General features: G+C 46.6%; 3 protein-coding genes across 5 annotated transcripts; all 3 read right to left on the bottom strand.

The window, feature by feature from the left end:
* Positions 1-2,003: 2,003 nt before the first annotated feature.
* LOC1273542 (cytochrome P450 4d2) lies at positions 2,004-5,063 on the bottom strand. Of its 3 annotated transcripts, none has more exons than XM_061652338.1 (4): positions 4,840-5,063; positions 2,509-3,519; positions 2,248-2,430; positions 2,004-2,158 (listed from the first exon to the last, which is right to left on the bottom strand). In XM_061652338.1, exons 1-4 carry the CDS (start codon positions 4,991-4,993, stop codon positions 2,004-2,006), a joined length of 1,503 nt encoding a protein of 500 aa, XP_061508322.1. In that variant the 5' UTR covers positions 4,994-5,063. The 3 variants fall into 3 exon arrangements, with proteins under 3 accessions (XP_061508322.1, XP_312527.5, XP_061508323.1); XM_312527.6 differs by lacking the exon at positions 4,840-5,063 and adding an exon at positions 3,966-4,315; XM_061652339.1 differs by lacking the exon at positions 4,840-5,063 and adding an exon at positions 3,651-4,196.
* A 672-nt stretch (positions 5,064-5,735) lies between these two features.
* On the bottom strand, positions 5,736-7,997 carry LOC11175455 (cytochrome P450 4d1). Its single transcript, XM_003436073.2, has 6 exons — positions 7,795-7,997; positions 7,482-7,588; positions 7,128-7,407; positions 6,956-7,025; positions 6,326-6,888; positions 5,736-6,259 (listed from the first exon to the last, which is right to left on the bottom strand). Exons 1-6 carry the CDS (start codon positions 7,958-7,960, stop codon positions 5,913-5,915), a joined length of 1,533 nt encoding a protein of 510 aa, XP_003436121.2. The 5' UTR covers positions 7,961-7,997; the 3' UTR covers positions 5,736-5,912.
* A 582-nt stretch (positions 7,998-8,579) lies between these two features.
* LOC11175921 (uncharacterized) lies at positions 8,580-16,404 on the bottom strand. The gene is made up of 12 exons (XM_061648454.1): positions 14,687-16,404; positions 14,495-14,601; positions 13,548-13,827; positions 13,400-13,469; positions 12,757-13,313; positions 12,344-12,687; positions 11,072-11,294; positions 10,884-10,990; positions 9,984-10,263; positions 9,822-9,891; positions 9,193-9,749; positions 8,580-9,128 (listed from the first exon to the last, which is right to left on the bottom strand). Exons 1-12 carry the CDS (start codon positions 14,850-14,852, stop codon positions 8,782-8,784), a joined length of 3,108 nt encoding a protein of 1,035 aa, XP_061504438.1. The 5' UTR covers positions 14,853-16,404; the 3' UTR covers positions 8,580-8,781.
* Positions 16,405-16,847: the final 443 nt, after the last annotated feature.

Here is a 16,847-nt window from a genome sequence, read left to right as displayed (position 1 = left end):
TTGGTCTTAGAAACGAAGGTTAAATGTTTGCGTTCTCAATAATGCTCCTGCCGAAATCTGCCAATATAATCTGGCCACACCGGCCCGCAGGGCAAAAGCTCGCTCGAAAGGTCAATAACCGTCGCAAAACGTCAAAATCGACCGTCGCCAGCGCCTCGAAATCGTTGCGAGTTTCGCTCGCTGGCGACGTCGGTTTGCAGTACATGGGACGCCGGTTTTGACGTTTTGCGACGGTTTTGCGACGGTGGCCGCCAAAAAGCTCGCCTGACCTGCGGACCAGTGTGGCCAGATTATATTGGCAGATTTCGGCAGGAGCACTGTTGAGAACGCAACCATTTAAATTTAATCAATTATTTTAACGATCAATTTCTTCTTCAGTTTCTTCAATTTCTGAGGAAAATACAATGAAACAGCGCGAGCGAGCGTTCTTTTCAGTGGCACTCACTGGCGCTCTGCCTCGTGCATTTTAAAGGCATGCAATAGAGCGCATTCTCTCCGTGAAGGCGCTCCATCCGCCATTTTTAATTTTCAGCCCAAAACAACGGACTTCGGATCCGATCTTGGGCCGGAACCCCACCGTGTGTTTGTATCTACCCCTCGACTGAAAATTTAATTCTCTTTTTCTGTCAGGTGAGCTTAAACCGCGGACAGCGAGATTCAAATTCAAATTTAAATGATTTTCTTTGACGAAAAATTCGCGGAATCCACGCAACTGACATTTTCTACTTACAGTAGAGCGTCGATTATCCGGGCAGCTCGGGACCGGACGGTTGCCGGTTAATCGATTTGCACGGATAATGGTCCAAGAAATGTCGAACGCATATAAAACATATGAAATTCACTAGTTTTATTATTAATTCACCTAGAATCAATCTATTAATCGTTAGTAGAATATTATTTTAATCAATAACTGTAAGTTTAACAAATGTTCATGAACAAAAATGGATTTCGAAAATACCCCTAGATACTACCGAGCTGCACAAGAAACTGGTTACCCAATTGATTATCGCTGCAAACTTTCGCCGTACGTATGAACAGCTGTCAGATTTATGCGCACGGTTAAGCCGTCCGCCGGTTAATCCGTCCCCGGATAATCGACATTCTACTGTATTATGAACATAACATTTTAACGAAGAAAAATAAAAAGTGCCAGGCAAACAAACGTGCATCAGCGCGATAAGTAACAAATGAGGTTAGCAATCCTTGAAACAGCAACTCAAGCGCCACAGATTAAGCTGAAACGACTGAATAATCAAATATCTGTGATTTTCGGTAGGATAAATGGAAAATCGGTAGTTTTAGGGCGGTCATCTGTGCATCGGTAGGCATATAAAAAATCGGTAGGAATACAGATAAATCGGTATTTCTGGTCACTCTGGTACACACTGGGCGTTTCGCTGCAGCGAGCTGACAGCTGTCAATCTGGGGTCATCATTTTCGCACTGACCGTAGCAATAGACGATGCGCAATCTCAGATTGCGCATATATTTATCTGTCAAACGGGTCGGTTTGATATATTTATCTGTCAAAAAATATATATATATCTCGGACATATAATCTTGAAAATTTATGCGCAATCTTGGCGCAATCTGAAAATGTATGGAAATGACGTTTATAGCTCAGGGTTGGCTACGCGAAATGACTTATGTTTTGATAAAACGAATATATGCGCAATCTGAGATTGCGCATCGTGTATTAATACGGTGAAATGTTGCGTGAAACATTTCACTCGATCGTTGAATGGGCCGTTTTAAGGGTACAAGAAAAAAAAGAACATTTTCCATCAGTTTCCTTCCAAATACTAGTCGCGAAACATTTTTTTCACAAATTATTTATTTTTATGCCCATAACTAAAACAACGCTTGCGCTCACATCGCTTCCCAAGTAAGCACACACAAACCATCTGTGTGTACAAAAACTCCCTCGTTTCGCTGTCCCTCTTATCTTCCGGCTGTCGAAAGACGGTTGCACCCGGCGAATGTGTAGAAATGCAGCACCATCCACTATCCACGTGGAACGAATCCAATATACAGACCGTCTCGTGGCTTCAGCGTCAGCTGCATCGTTAGCTTTGGTTCCGGACCGGCTGCAGTCAGTTTAAAGTGCCGAATCACCTTCGACACGGTACTTTTCAGCTCCAGCATGGCAAACTTTTGACCTGCGGGGAAAGTAGTTGGGTGGAAATATGAACAAAAATAATCAACTATCACCTGTTACATAGTACGATACTCCCAATACGGCACTCACCGATACAATTGCGTGGTCCAGCACTGAACGGAACGTAGGCGTACGGGCTTGACTGCTCCATCGTTCGGTCGGGCGCAAACCGTTCAGGATCGAACCGTTCCGGGTCGGGAAACAAGGTAGGATCGCGGTGCATGTGCATGATGCCGATATTAAAATTGGACCCCTCCGGTACTATTTTTCCTCCTAAGGGGAATGGAAAATTGAAACATGCATTATATACTTCCAGCTCATCCCAAAACGCACTCAACGACTTTGTCTTACCCAACTCAACATTCTCGGTGAATCGACGGGCGATGATCGGTACCGGCGGATACAGACGAAGCGATTCCTTAATCACCAGCTCCAGATACTTCATGTCCTGCAGATTCCGGTGAGTCGCCGGTGTGGCCGGATCATTACCCACTATCGCCGCCACTTCCCGGTACACCCGTTCCTGCACCTCCGGATGGCGTGCGAGTAGCAGCAACGTGAACGATATGGCAATCGTGGTCGTATCGTGTCCCTCGAACATGAACGTGTCCACCTCCTCCTGTATTTCCCTGTCCGTCAGCGGGCGCCCATCGATGGTGGCCTGCAGCAACACGTCCAAAAAGGCCATCCGACGCTTCGTCCCCAAATCGGCCATATCTTCATCCTCGACCGTTCCACCACCACCCTGCTCCATCAACTCCCGGCGGCGCGATTGTATGATCTTCGTGGTGAAATCATGCAGCACCTTAATGATCCGATCCTGGCGCCGCTTGTCCGGGGACAGATTGAACAGAAAGTCAACACGCTGCCACACCTTCACGAACCTGCCCGTAAGCACCAGGCTCAGCTCCGTGATCGCTTTCACGTAGGCCGAATCAGCATCGGTCTGTGCATTGATCGAGGTACCCATGGCCGTTTCGCAGATGATGTCCAGCGCCGCCAGCGTCACGAATGGGTAGATGTTCACCAGCTGCCCGTTCGCTTCCGGCCGCAACCGGTCCGCCAGGATGCTGCTCTGCTTGTGAAACACCTCAATGAACTGATCGAGGATCTTAAAGTGAAAGGCGGGCGTAAGGATCTTACGCTTGCTGAACCACTTCTGGCCCGTGCTCAGCAGCAGCCCGTCGCCCAGCCATGGGATGAGGAATTTGTACAGCTCGCTCTTGCGGATCAGCTTCTGGCTGCTCAGAACCGTCTCGTTGTACTTCACGTTGGTGCAGAACAACGCTAACCGGTTGCCGATCCAGACGCGGAACAAGTTGCCGTACCGTTTCCGCAGGTCCGATACGAAGTCGATGATGTCTGGTTGGAGGAAGATACAGTACAAAATACTTGTTCAAATATGTCCTTGGGGAACATAAAGCTGCAGAAGACAACAGATTGGGAAATGTTGTTCTATAAAAATGACCAAGTTCCTAAAAAAACACACATACACACAATCAATGATTCAACACCTAACACCATCAATCAAACTGCTTCTATGCCACGAGTGTGCGCTAACTTACAGGCCTATTTGCCTCGCAACGTGATAACAAGCCCCACTTGCACACCTCACTGAACACACGCACTAGAACTGTTGATGTTGCTATTGATGTTGATGATGCTACCAAAGACACACCTTCCAGTTTGCCCTTTGTTCTGAACTTCTTTCCTCACAAGCTTCCGCATTCATCCCATGGCCGTTCTCTTAAAACTACACGAAGATGCGAAACTTCTTCCACCACTCCCCCAAACCAACCGTCGCGTACCTTCGGGCTTTAAATTAATGTAAAGGTAGAAGCAGCCCACTATCGGCAGCGGAACCGGTCCCGGGATGTGTCTGCCATACTTTATGTTTTGCCGCACCAGCAGATAGTTGATCGTGAGGATCACCACCAGTAGGGCAAGCCCAATTTGTACAACCACCACCATCACCACTGCGGTCCGCACGAGACGTGATGCTGTGGATGACTAGGGACAAAAACTAACAACATCGCACTGAACACCCATCCAATGTAATGTTTTTAACCCCGCTATCGATCGAGTACGGTGAGCGTGTGTACGTATGAAAGGTTTTGTTGGTTGTACGCCACTATTACATCTGCGCTACATTTGCGCGATAACGCCGCGTACTATGCCGCGGGCGCGTACAACAGCGGCATCGCGAAACCGGATTCTACGTCTCATTGATCTCGCGGCCGGTCAGCACATCAACACACACACACACAGACAGACTCGCGCAGTAGGTACAACAATCAGCACCACAAACAACCAGTCACTTCGCTCAAGTGCACCGCCATACGGGCGCATGCGCGCGTACGGTTCAAAAAGCTTACACGTGATTAGTAAGGAGTCTCCCTCCCATCCCCATGGAGGTTTTGTGGAGATTATTTTGTGGGCCGGTTTTACTGCACCGGTTCAGAGTGCACCGACCAGCCGCGAACAATGCAATGAGGCACGGTCATTAGGTACAGGGTTAAAGGTTAATCTGTTCAGGCACACTGCGTGTTTTATAAAATGTTTCTAGATGGTTCATCTCAATATTGACTAATAATGTAATGCATTAATAAAGAAAGAACATCTTTGGTTTGCAAATTATTAGCGTTTTTCGGGAATAGTGTCCTCCTTGTAAGAAATGCTTACCATAAGGATTTTTGCCCGCGTACATCAGCACATTGCCCAGCACTGGAACCGGCTTCGGTCCCGCAATGGTGACCGATTTCTTCTGCGACCAGTCATGAAATAGATACCGTAACAGGACTAGCACTACAAAGGATAACACGAACGGTATAAACATTTTGGCGAACTATTGCTTAAAAGCTTAATCCCGTCAACACACGAAACTTTCCCGCAGAAAGTGTGTTGGTAAACTGACCCTCAGCTGAAGTACGGCTGTACAAGTTGTATCTTATCCCACTGAATATGCTCGTTATCAAGTAGTACAGAATATGAACGATTAGATAGAGAATATATACAGGGGACCACACATCAATTCAATATCTTGACGGTATCAGATATGCAACACGCATAATTGATCGGGATTAGTTCGCCTTTAATCCACGTTTTATTGGCACGAGATTGCATTTTTGCACAGTCAAATACACACTGAACGGGATTGGATATCCGTATTAGTATCTAATCGATTCAGCAGAGAAACCGAAAACTAAAAAATATTACAGTCTATAAAAAAAGAAACATTAAAACGTTGAGATCAAACCTTCACAACGAACTGTTCACTAACCTAATGAACGATCGTGCGCTCATCCAAACCGCCCATATGCTGTTTCACCAACCAATTGGAAAATGATTCCAACTTCCTAGTACGAGTTGCTATGCCAACCTAACGACCCCATCATTGGTTATCGGGTACGGAATGGTTGCAATGAAACGATTTCATGGTCCACTAACTATCCGCTGCTTGTACAGTTACCTCAGGACGAAGTTCACTGTCAAGGCTAGGAAGCCGTCAATGGGTTTATCATACCGTCGTGCACTTACTACTCGTAGATACTCATGGTATCTGTAGAGAAACTCACGAATGAATCGAATGAGGATTTTTTACACAAATGTGTTAAGGTTTATTCAACTTTGCGTCTAAAAATCTATTGTTAAGTTTTACACAATTTGGCTCTGTTTTGCAATGTTTTTTTTTTTCTACCAAGCTCGCCATCCATTCGTTAATACTCTCAACTACCAACCATCACCCTGCACCGCTCCTAGTACACGCGTGGCTGCAATCGCACGTAAATTCCCTTCTCGGGCCGCAGGATTAGCTCGGCAATAAACGTTTCATCGTACCGGCCCACCGGCGGCAGTATCTCATAGTTGCGCAACAGTTTGCTCACCAGACTCTTAATTTCAGCCACCGCAAACTTTTGCCCGATACAGTTCCGCGGCCCAGCACTGAACGGAACGTACTGGTAGGGGTTCGTCTTTTCGGCCGACGTTTCCACGTTAAATCGCTCCGGGTCGAACTTCTCCGGGTTTGGGAAGAATTCGGGATTGCGGCCAAGGAAGAACGGCAGTATGATCGTATTCGACCCAGCGGGAAACACTTTTCCATCTGTGGAATGTTGTTTTTTTTTACATTAGAATTTAAACGATTGCAATTTAAACAGCAAATACTCACTTATTTCAGCATCTTCCATCATTTTACGCCCAAACATTGGCACCGACGGGTACAGCCGAAGCGTCTCCTTGATCACCAGATCCAGATAGTGCATGTCGTTCAGCATCGCTATGGTAACGGGGCGCGTACGATCATCGCCCACCACGTTCCTCACCTCATCAAACACTTTCTGCTGAATTGCGGGATGCTTTGCTAGATTCTGCAGCAAAAAGCTTATCGCAGACGTGGTCGTATCGTGCCCCTCAAACATGAACGTATCGACCTCCTCGCGTATCTCCAAATCAGTCAGCGGTTGGCCATCGATCTTCGACTGCAGCAACATATCCAGGAAGGCCATCTTTTTCTTAATACCCAGCTCGTTCTCGTTCTCGTCGACAACGGTGTTCTTGCCGCTCCCGGCAGCACGGTTCAACTCCTCCCGGCGGCTCTTAATCACACTGTCCGTGTATCCGTGCAGCACCTTAAGCGCTTCCAGCTGCTTGCGACGGTTCGCCGAGAAGCGGTAGAAAATCTCATACCGTATCAGAAAGTTAAACAATCGAATCTGCACCAAGTTGGTGATGCTGCGGAACAAGGGTGAAAAAAATGCATTAACAAGTCGATCTAAGGCATAGGACGACCGTCACTTACTCCTTTACCGCCTGCACGTACTCCGATTCCGTGTTGAGCTGTGCGTTGACCTTCGTACCCATGGCGGTTTCTAGGTGGTGGACAGTTGATAAACAAACCATAAAACAAACAAAACAATCACAGCGTGCTAAACCTTGCCGAACGATTTTCACCCTCTAATCTCTCGACCTACCGCAGATAACGTCCAGCGCGCACAGCGTCACCGGCCGGAAGATGTCGAACGTGTCGCCCGACTTGGCATGGGCCGCCAGCACCTGCACGAACGTGCTGCTCTGCTGATCGAATATCTCCACAAACTGTTCCAGTATTTTGAAGTGAAACGTCGGCGTGATCACCTTCCGGTGGGTGTGCCATTTGCGCCCGGTGCTGGTGAGAAGACCTTCCCCCAGCCAGGGACGGATGAAGTCGTACTCGATCGATTTATCAATGTACTTGTTGCTGCTTAAAATAGCCTGAAGGAAGTATCGAAATGATGAAGCTCAATATTCTTTATAGTGCAAATGTGTCTTCTTCTGTGTATGCATACCTCAACATCTTTCGGTTCCGTAATCACGATCAGCATCTGCGTGCCGAGCCAAATCCGGAAGCACTTGCCATACTGCTGGATGAGGCGTCCTACGGTCTGCAAAAATTCTGCCCAAAAAACAGTGCGATCAATTAGTCCCTAGAAACACATTCCACCACTCTGTCTAATGAAACAACACAGCAAACAGAAGGTCAAAGTTCACAACCCGCTTCTAAAATCCTTTAACCGCTAATCTGCCCTTTCCGGTCAAACGCTACGTTCACCCGCTAGATAAGATATTTCCAAAACCCTGCAACTGCACACTGTTCCTTACCCGCGGGCGTTTTGCCAGCAAACAGCAACCCATTACCAATCAGTGGATAAGCACGGGGACCTCCAAGTTTGCCGCTGTGCTTCAGAATTTTGCTAAACCGTTCCACGTACACGTAGAACGCTACGGAAGCGATCAGCGCTAGCAGCGTCAGCGTAGCCACAAACATGGTGCGACCGAATGTGTGGCGCTTCCGAAACTTCCGACCGAACTGAAGCAAAGCTAATGACTGCGGTTGGTGGTCGGAAATCTACCGCAAGGAAATCGCCGATAGGGTGCTTATCAGAGAGCAGAGAACGCAAAGGTTGGAAAGATTAGCAATGGTAAGGGTTCCTCAACCCGTTACGTGGGTAAATTTCGGCAACTCATTGCCCCGGTCCATCCCTAACGAACACAGTCACTAATTACGCGTCCACACCGTACCGTTCGCCCTGGTGTACGTTTGAAGGTGATTCTTTATTTAGCCTTTAACGGGACGGCAAGCAACGAACCCTCGGATTTTTTCTTACATTGCTGTCCTTATTTGACTCTTTGGCTTCTTACAATCAATTCGTATCCTTCTAAACCAACTAACCATCAAAAGCAACGATTACAGGCAGTGTAAAAGTGAAAAAAGAGTAATTATACATTTTAGGGATAATTATTATTTCTGGTCAAAACTGTTAATGTATTCACACTCAACTCGCTCTAAAGAGGTTTACTGTATATTTTATCAAAATTATTTACATTTTTCGTCGATCATTTGAGCCTAATCATCGATAAATGGCAATAAAGGTTGTTCAAACAGATTTTTTGATTAAAAATGATATTTTTCCATATTTATTTACAATAACAATAAACAATGAATTTTAAAACTTTATTAACATGTTTACCCTTCCTCTATTTGCACCACAAAATGCAACAGTAACAATCAAATCAAAAGCTTTTTTATCACATCAACAACTTCCCTCAGCTGTACATATCACATACGGAGATTATGTCTTCCCCTCCCTAGTACGCCCGTGGCTTCAACCGCACAAACACACCATGCTCCGGTCGCAGGATTAGTTCCGCAATGAACGATTCGTCCTGCTTCCCGGTCGGTGGTAAAATCTCGTAATGGCGCAACACTTTGCTAACCAAACTCTTCAGCTCAGCCACGGCAAACTTCTGCCCGATGCAGTTCCGCGGTCCAGCACTGAACGGAATGTACTGGTAAGGGTTCGTCTTCTCGGCCGATCGTTCCACGTTGAACCGTTCCGGATCGAACTTCTCCGGCTCGGGGAAGTAGCGTGCCTCACGGCCGAGAAAGAATGGCATAATAATCAGGTTGGCACCGGCTGGGATGATCTTTCCATCTGTAAATACGATTGAATATGGTGTTAATCAACCATCGCTACTTAACGATCGTGGCATGCTTACTGATTTCGGCCGTTTGCTGCATCTTCCTGCCAATCATTGGCACCGACGGGTACAGCCGAAGCGTCTCCTTGATCACCAGATCCAGATAGTGCATATCGTTCAGCATCGCCATGGTGACCGGACGCGTACGATCATCGCCCACCACGTTCCTCACCTCGTCAAACACTTTCTCCTGTATGGTTGGGTTTTGGGCCAAACTGTGCAGCAAAAAGCTTATCGCAGACGTCGTCGTATCGTGCCCCTCGAACATGAACGTGTCCACCTCCTCGCGTATCTCGAGATTGGTCAGCGGGCGGCCATCGATCGTCGACTGGAGCAGCATGTCCAGAAAGGCCATACGCTTCTTGATGCCCAGATCCTGATCGCTTGCCTCTTCCTGTTCACCACTTTGCTGTATGCTTGCGAGCTGCTGACGCCGGCCCTTGATCACACTATCCGTGTAGCTGTGCAGCACCTGCAGCACCTTTCTTTGCTTGCGAGCGTTCGCGGATAGGCGGAAGAAAATGTCATACCGGATGAGAAAATCGTAAAATCTCAGCTGAATGAGATTCGTGATCCTGTGGGATGAAGAAAGCACACGGTTCATCACACATTTGTTTGGTTAAATTTGTTTGACCGCATTTTCTTACTCCTTTACTGCTAGCACATAGTCGGAAGTAGAGTTGATCTGTGCATTCACCTTCGTTCCCATAGCTGACTCTGTGTTTAGTTGAAAGAAACAATTCAAAATGGAACAAAATTTCAATTCCTTCAATCAAACAGACACCTTCCATCAACCATCACCACCTTACCACATATCACATCCAACGCGCACAGTGTCACCTGCGGGAAGATGTCGAACGATTTGCCCGACGCGGCAAACGGTTCCAGCACCTTGATGAACGTGCTGCTCTGCCGATCGAATATCTCCACAAACTGTTCCAGTATTTTGAAGTGAAACGTCGGCGTGATCACCTTCCGGTGGGTGTGCCATTTGCGGCCACGGCTTGTGAGCAAACCCTCGCCCAGCCAGGGTCGGATGAAGTCGTACTCGGTCGATTTGTCGATATACTTCGGGCTGCTTAGCAGTACCTGGAAGGAGGGTTCAATTGGAGCGTGCGTCACAAAACGGTACCTTTGTGGGGGGCTTTTAGCTTGAGATCACTTTTACTTAGATAACGCTTTAACAATAATTACAATGCCTCGCGTCCGATAGTAATAACATCCTTTGGCGTTTTTGCAAGGCATTTTTCCCACTCACTAACAATTATTGTGTATTAACGATGTTCAATGAAACATAACACAAAAACACTATCCCTCATCTCGCATTAGCTTGCAATGAGCTAACTCGCAAAAAAACAAATTTCATCACCGTATATACTGCGTGATTAATTAGCTAGTCTCCACTCTCCGTGCTCCGTGCTCAAACCACACACACGAACCGGAATCCAGCCGTCGCCACCATGACATTGAGTTTCAGATTCACGGCCAATTCCACCATGCACTTGTGTTTGCAGTCGTATTTTTTTCCCACTGAACTTGCACCACCACCATGTGATGATCATGTAACGCTCGCCTGTCAGGGTTGACGACATGCTCCGAGCGGGTTTCAAATGTGCAGCCACCGTCACAACTGCATCAACTGTCTACTTCCCACACTACACACTTGCAGCAACCGGGCCGGGCAAGGCTAGAACCTTGCCCACACCTACCTCAATATCCTTTGGATCGCCCATCACGATCACCAGCTGGGTACCGAGCCAAACGCGAAAGCAGTCCCCGTACCGCTGTAACAACTCCCCAATGATCCGTAGAAAATCTGGAACAACGCAAGCGTACCGGGAGTTGTAAACAATTCTAACAATCACTGTTCAGAACAAACCCCAATCCAAAGCCTTACCAGCGGGCGATTTGTTGAGAAACATCAACCCATTCCCGAGGATCGGATAGGCCGGTGGACCACCGAGTTTGCCGGTGTGCTTCAGCATCTCGCCAAACCGCCGGTACAGATAGACCGCGGCCAGGCTTCCCAGTGCCAGCAGGACTGCTAGCGTGGAGTACACCATCCTCGTAAGGTTTTTTTGTTTTGTTTGCGTTACGCTGCAGCACGTTGCACGTTGCCCCTTTGGCTTCTAATCAATCACTGAGCCGCTGCCGACCAGCGGCAGCCATTGCCATTTATTCCGCAGCACTACATCTAACGCAGTGCAGGCGTTCGGGTAATGGGGGCTGAACTTGACATCCTGCCGACGGATGCCTCGGTACGTCTCGGATCGTGTGCGCAGTTGTTGTTGTTGTTGCAGTTGCACTTGCCTACCTACACACGCGCTTACGGGCTCTCGGTCGGTCGGTTGAGGTTGAGGTAGTGTGCAGTATGGGAAGGTCTACCGGTTTGTGGCGCTCGGTAGGAAGTGGCGCTACTAATTCTAGGTCCCTGCTGCGGCGTCGGTACCGAAGTTCAGGTGCACTGCGTTAGAGGCCATTCTCTTAACACTCGGTGTCGGCGTTGTTCGGTCGAGATTGAGAGATGTTTAATTGTTTTACGTAATGAATCTTTGTTGTTGGTCCCGTACTAGTATTAAATTGCTTTATAAGTATCTAATTGCATTGCTGCAACGTTATGATCGTAGGCGCTCAAGTGAAATACATGATGAAGTAATCGCATTGGCATCATTTTTTGTTCTTCTTGTCAGCATATGTCTACACAGCGTCGGCTTCCTTATCACTGTGAGAACGTTCAACGGTTGCAGTTTGCTGCAGCCAATCGCCGCTGCCCTTACCCTACTTTTGATAAAGCGATAACCTAAAACCGGGGAAAATGGATCATCTAGAATCTGTCAAGATCAAGCGCACGACCCATCCACCCGCTGAAACCACCAAGAAGTTCAAGTGGAGTATGTTAGGTGTGATACGTTTTTATTTAATCTTTATGTACATCTTTAAGCACATAGTTTATTTAGCTGCTGCACAAAAGTGGTCGCACATTACACCCTACAAACATACAGAACAAATAAACGATTGCCATGTCAAGCTTATTACACCCTTCCCATCAATTAAACGTATTGCTTCTTCTGTAAGTACCTTCATGATTGTTCCCTATGCTTTTTCGTTTTTTTCTCTCTTCATAATTTCATTAAAGTACAGCAAAAGAAAGTACAGGCTGGCACCGTTAGTATACCCGTTGCTTAACTCTTATCGGTATGCCGTGCTCCGGGCGAAGGATTAGCTCCGCAATGAACGTTTCCTCGCGCACCTGTTCCGGTGGAAGCAGCTCGTAGTTGCGCAAAACCTTGCTAACCAAACTCTTCAGCTCCGTTACGGCAAACTTCTGCCCAATGCAGTTCCGCGGTCCAGCACTAAACGGAATGTACTGGTAAGGGTTCGTCTTCTCGGCCGACCGCTCGACGTTGAACCGTTCCGGATCGAACTTCTCCGGATTGGCAAAACAGTCCGGATCGCGGCCCATAAAGAACGGCAGCACTATCACATTGCTGCCGGCGGGGAATATTTTACCATCTGAAAGTGTGAAGTGTGGTAAATTTTCATTACAATAAAGCGCAATATAGTGTTGCAAAGATTTCTTACTAATTTCCGTATTCTGCAACATTTTCCTTCCAAACAGTGGCACCGACGGGTACAGCCGAAGCGTCTCTTTGATCACCAGATCCAAGTAGTGCATATCGTTCAGCATCGCCATAGTAACCGGCTGTTTGCGATCATCGCCAACGATATTGCGCACCTCGTTGAACGCTTTCTCCTGGACGTCCGGGTTTTGGGCCAAACTGTGGAGCATAAAGCTAATAGCGGACGTTGTCGTATCGTGCCCTTCGAACATGAACGTGTCCACCTCCTCGCGAATCTCCAGATCGTTCAGCGGACGCCCATCGACCGTCGACTGGAGCAACATATCCAGAAAGGCCATACGCTTCTTACGGCCAAGCACATCCTCCTCCGGCACGTCATCCTGACCGGCACCACGTTCGTTCTCCAGTTCCTGGCGTCTGGTTCGGATCACACTGTCGGTGTACCCGTGCAGGATGGCCAGGGCTTTCCGTTGCCTTCGCCGGTTGGCCGACAGGCGGAAGAAGAACTCGTACCGTATCACAAAGTCGTAGATACGCAGCTGTATCAGATTGGTAATCCTGGAAAAGCCCATCCAGCAGATAAGGAGTGTAATTAACACCGTTCCGGAGTGGTCTCCCTGTGACCCTTGCAAATAGTACTCAACTCTTTAACTGCCTTCACGTATTCCGATTCCGAGTTCATCTGCGCATTCACCTTAGTGCCCATGGCTGATTCTGCAATACATTTGTGATAGGGAGAATAAGAGTGATCAGCTTCCACAATGAACCATTCCCCCTTTGCCGCCAACTTACCACATATCACGTCCAGCGCGCACAGCGTCACCAGCGGGAACACATCGAACGTTTCGCCCGACTTGGCAAACAGATGCAGTATGTCGACGAACGTGTTGCCCTGCTGGTCGAAGATGTCCATAAACTCTTCCAGTATTTTGAAGTGAAACGTTGGGGTAATGATCTTCCGGTGCGTCTGCCATTTGCGCCCGCTGCTGATCAGCAAACCTTCGCCCAGCCATGGCCGCACAAAGTCGTACTCGCTCGACTTTTCGATGTACTTTGGGCTGCTCAGAAGGATCTGGAAGGAGAGTTCGATACTATTAGATAATGCTACGAGCTGGCGGTACTTTAAATTAGCCGTACTACAACCGTTACAGTGCTGATCTTGTTTGAAATACCTCACCAAAAGGCGTGAGAACAATCGATTTGCATCGAGAAAACTCTCACAATTTACCGGCGCTTACGAAACCGTTTGCAAGGCAGGCAAAAATTATCATAATTTGAGCGCTAAAAAAAACAGTTTTCCATGTTCTTTTTCCACCTTATCAGATCCTGCTACAATGCACTCGATGCAATAGAGACTGCACATCACATTACATCACTGTTTTGTTTGCAGTTGCGGTGCATCATCTTGGTGCACAAACGTTTGCAATGCAAATACCGCTTACGCTTTCATTTTCTAACACCACTGGGTGACGTGTAATGTAAGCTAAGTAAGTTGTGCCCATCTCTGTAAGCGTCAACAAACGCCGTTAGAGGCAACATCGTGTGTGCGAGTGATTTTACGCGCGATCATTCACAGCGTTGGCAATGCGCGATCGATTTACGCGACCGTTTTGTTTGCGCTTGCACAAAACCAAGCGTACCACACCATTGCACTGAATCGTTTGTAACGTTTTTGCCCTTTTAGCTTGGCCCGTTCCTATCCCGACCCACATACAACACACAGAAAGCGACCGACTCACCTCGATGTCCTTCGGATCGGTAATGAGCACGATCAGCTGCGTACCGAGCCAAACACGCAAACATTTGCCGTACTGTGCGATCAGACGGCCGAGCAGTTGCAGGAATTCTGTAATTTGTTTTGGTTTGTTTTGATTCACGTTTTTTTAAACAAAAACCAATCACACACACACAACACCGGTGACCTCACTTACCGGCTGGTGTTTTGTTGATAAACAGAAACCCATTGCCCACCAGCGGGTACGCTACCGGGCCGCCCAGTTTGCCAGCGTACCGCAGTGCACTGCCAAAGTTTGCCACCGTCCACCAGATTGCGATCGACAGCAGCAGCGCCGTACCGCTCACAATGATTGGCCACATGTTCGGGTTCCGTTTCCGTGTAGCGCAAATTCCGCTGCCGAATGCACAGTCGTACGGTGCGACACACGATCGACACTGACACGACGCCGCAGTGCGTCTCCATCGGGAACCGCGCGCTACACCGGACCGGAGCGTGGTGTCATCTCACCGCGGTCCAATGCGCGCGCGTATGTATGTGTGTGATGTTGCGATTGTGGTGGGGGTTGGCCGGGATGGCAACCAAAAAAAAAAGAAAAGACCCACACCACCCCATCGACTGCGAGAATCAACCCCCTCGAGCAACACAAAGAACGCGCGCGCGCGATCGTAGAGGGTGCTCGGGAGGCCCGAATGATTCGCGAGGTTTTTAATCGACACGCTCACACAGGTGGTAACACACTACGCACACTTAAACAGACGCGTACGGGTGACAGTTGCTGGAGAGTAGTGGAACAGTGGTTGGGAGTAGTAAAATGAACTCTTTTTTTGCTTCTCTGCCGGTTCTATACCACGCTCGTTCGGTTAGATTTTCTCATGCTGTTTGTGAAACACATTCTCTAGCGCAAATGTTCTTATCGCGTGCCCTATATGTTTGTGTGTGTGTTTGTATTATATTTGAATAAATTATGGAAAATTCAACCGATCTATATCTGTTTGCAACTATCTGTATCTGTAAAACACCCAGTATCGAAAACTTTTTGAAAACAATACGCAAGCAGCGTCATGATTGGATGAATTACGGTAAATTGCCATCCTTTCTTGCATTACAAGCACAACTTGATACTCATTGTCTGAATTAAGGTAATTAGATGTGAGTCAAACATAATGCCATGTGCCTTTGAGTCGTGTACTTACTATGCTACGGTAAATTACGATCATTTTAAAACTTTACAAATTATATTTAATGAATATTTTACATGTGTATTAATGTTCAAAAATTTGGATTCTTCAGCACTAATTTATCATTAATGTTATGTTTAAAAAAACACACATTATTCGAGAAATATTTTGAGAAGTAAGGATGAAACGAAAGAACGATAAGGGTATCACACTAAAAAGAGAATACAAAAACTAGAATGAAAAAAAATAGAATACTTAAAAAAGCGAAAGAACGTTTCGAATCACGTTTATCCCACCACGGAATGGTTCTATGGTCGAAATTTACTTTAACAAAAAACTCGTACACCTTGAATCTCACATCGCGTCCAGTAGAGCTAAAACTTCAGACCAAGAAAAAATCCAACGGTTAATTTGTATTCTGATTTTTTAAACCTTATCGCTAACGAACTCATCCGAAATTTCCGGTTTTTCGTCGAAGAAACAAAAAATCACCATAAAGCATGACATCTGTGTGTTGCCATTCTGAGTGTGTTGCAGAGGACACGAATTGGAATAGATCGTTGTGTTATCACATGCTTTGGAGATCATCAGCCCGCATGTGTTCTTACATTCCATAAAAATTACCTAAGCGATTTGATTCAAATTAACATAGGGGTTTTACTTTAAACCAACGTTTAATTACAAGTACGGTGTAATTCATAATATATTCGTTACTTTTTCGACTAAATTGATTCCACCAGGGCTAGAGGCTGAGAAAGAAAAGGAACCTGTGGAGTGATCCGACCAAGTATTTCATGATACTCACGTTATCAGGGCGATAACTCAGTGGCACATTAAGTGTAGTAGATAGAGGTTCTCAACATTTAATAAATAAAACTATGTTAATGTCGGCTATAGGTGCTACAGCTGCATGACTGAGGTTGATCCGCTGGAGAACTCTTTAAAACAGCAAACTTTTGAGTGACTTGATCTGTACTTTCCGGCACTCATTTGACGTTTATTAATTGCTTCTATCACCATACTTGTAATTAAAATGACTGCATATGAGATAATTTATAATTTATAAAGAAATTATTTATTTATTTAATTTATAATGAAGAAAGTCGTACGAACCGTTCAATGTTCATCACTCGATGCTGCTAGGTACGGACAGCACCAACTCAGATTCTTCAAAGA

Source organism: Anopheles gambiae, chromosome 2 (genome assembly GCF_943734735.2).
Source record: "Anopheles gambiae chromosome 2, idAnoGambNW_F1_1, whole genome shotgun sequence".
NCBI lineage: Eukaryota > Metazoa > Arthropoda > Insecta > Diptera > Culicidae > Anopheles > Anopheles gambiae.
Note: the sequence above shows the minus strand (reverse complement) of the source record. Positions and strands in the feature narration are given on the sequence as shown.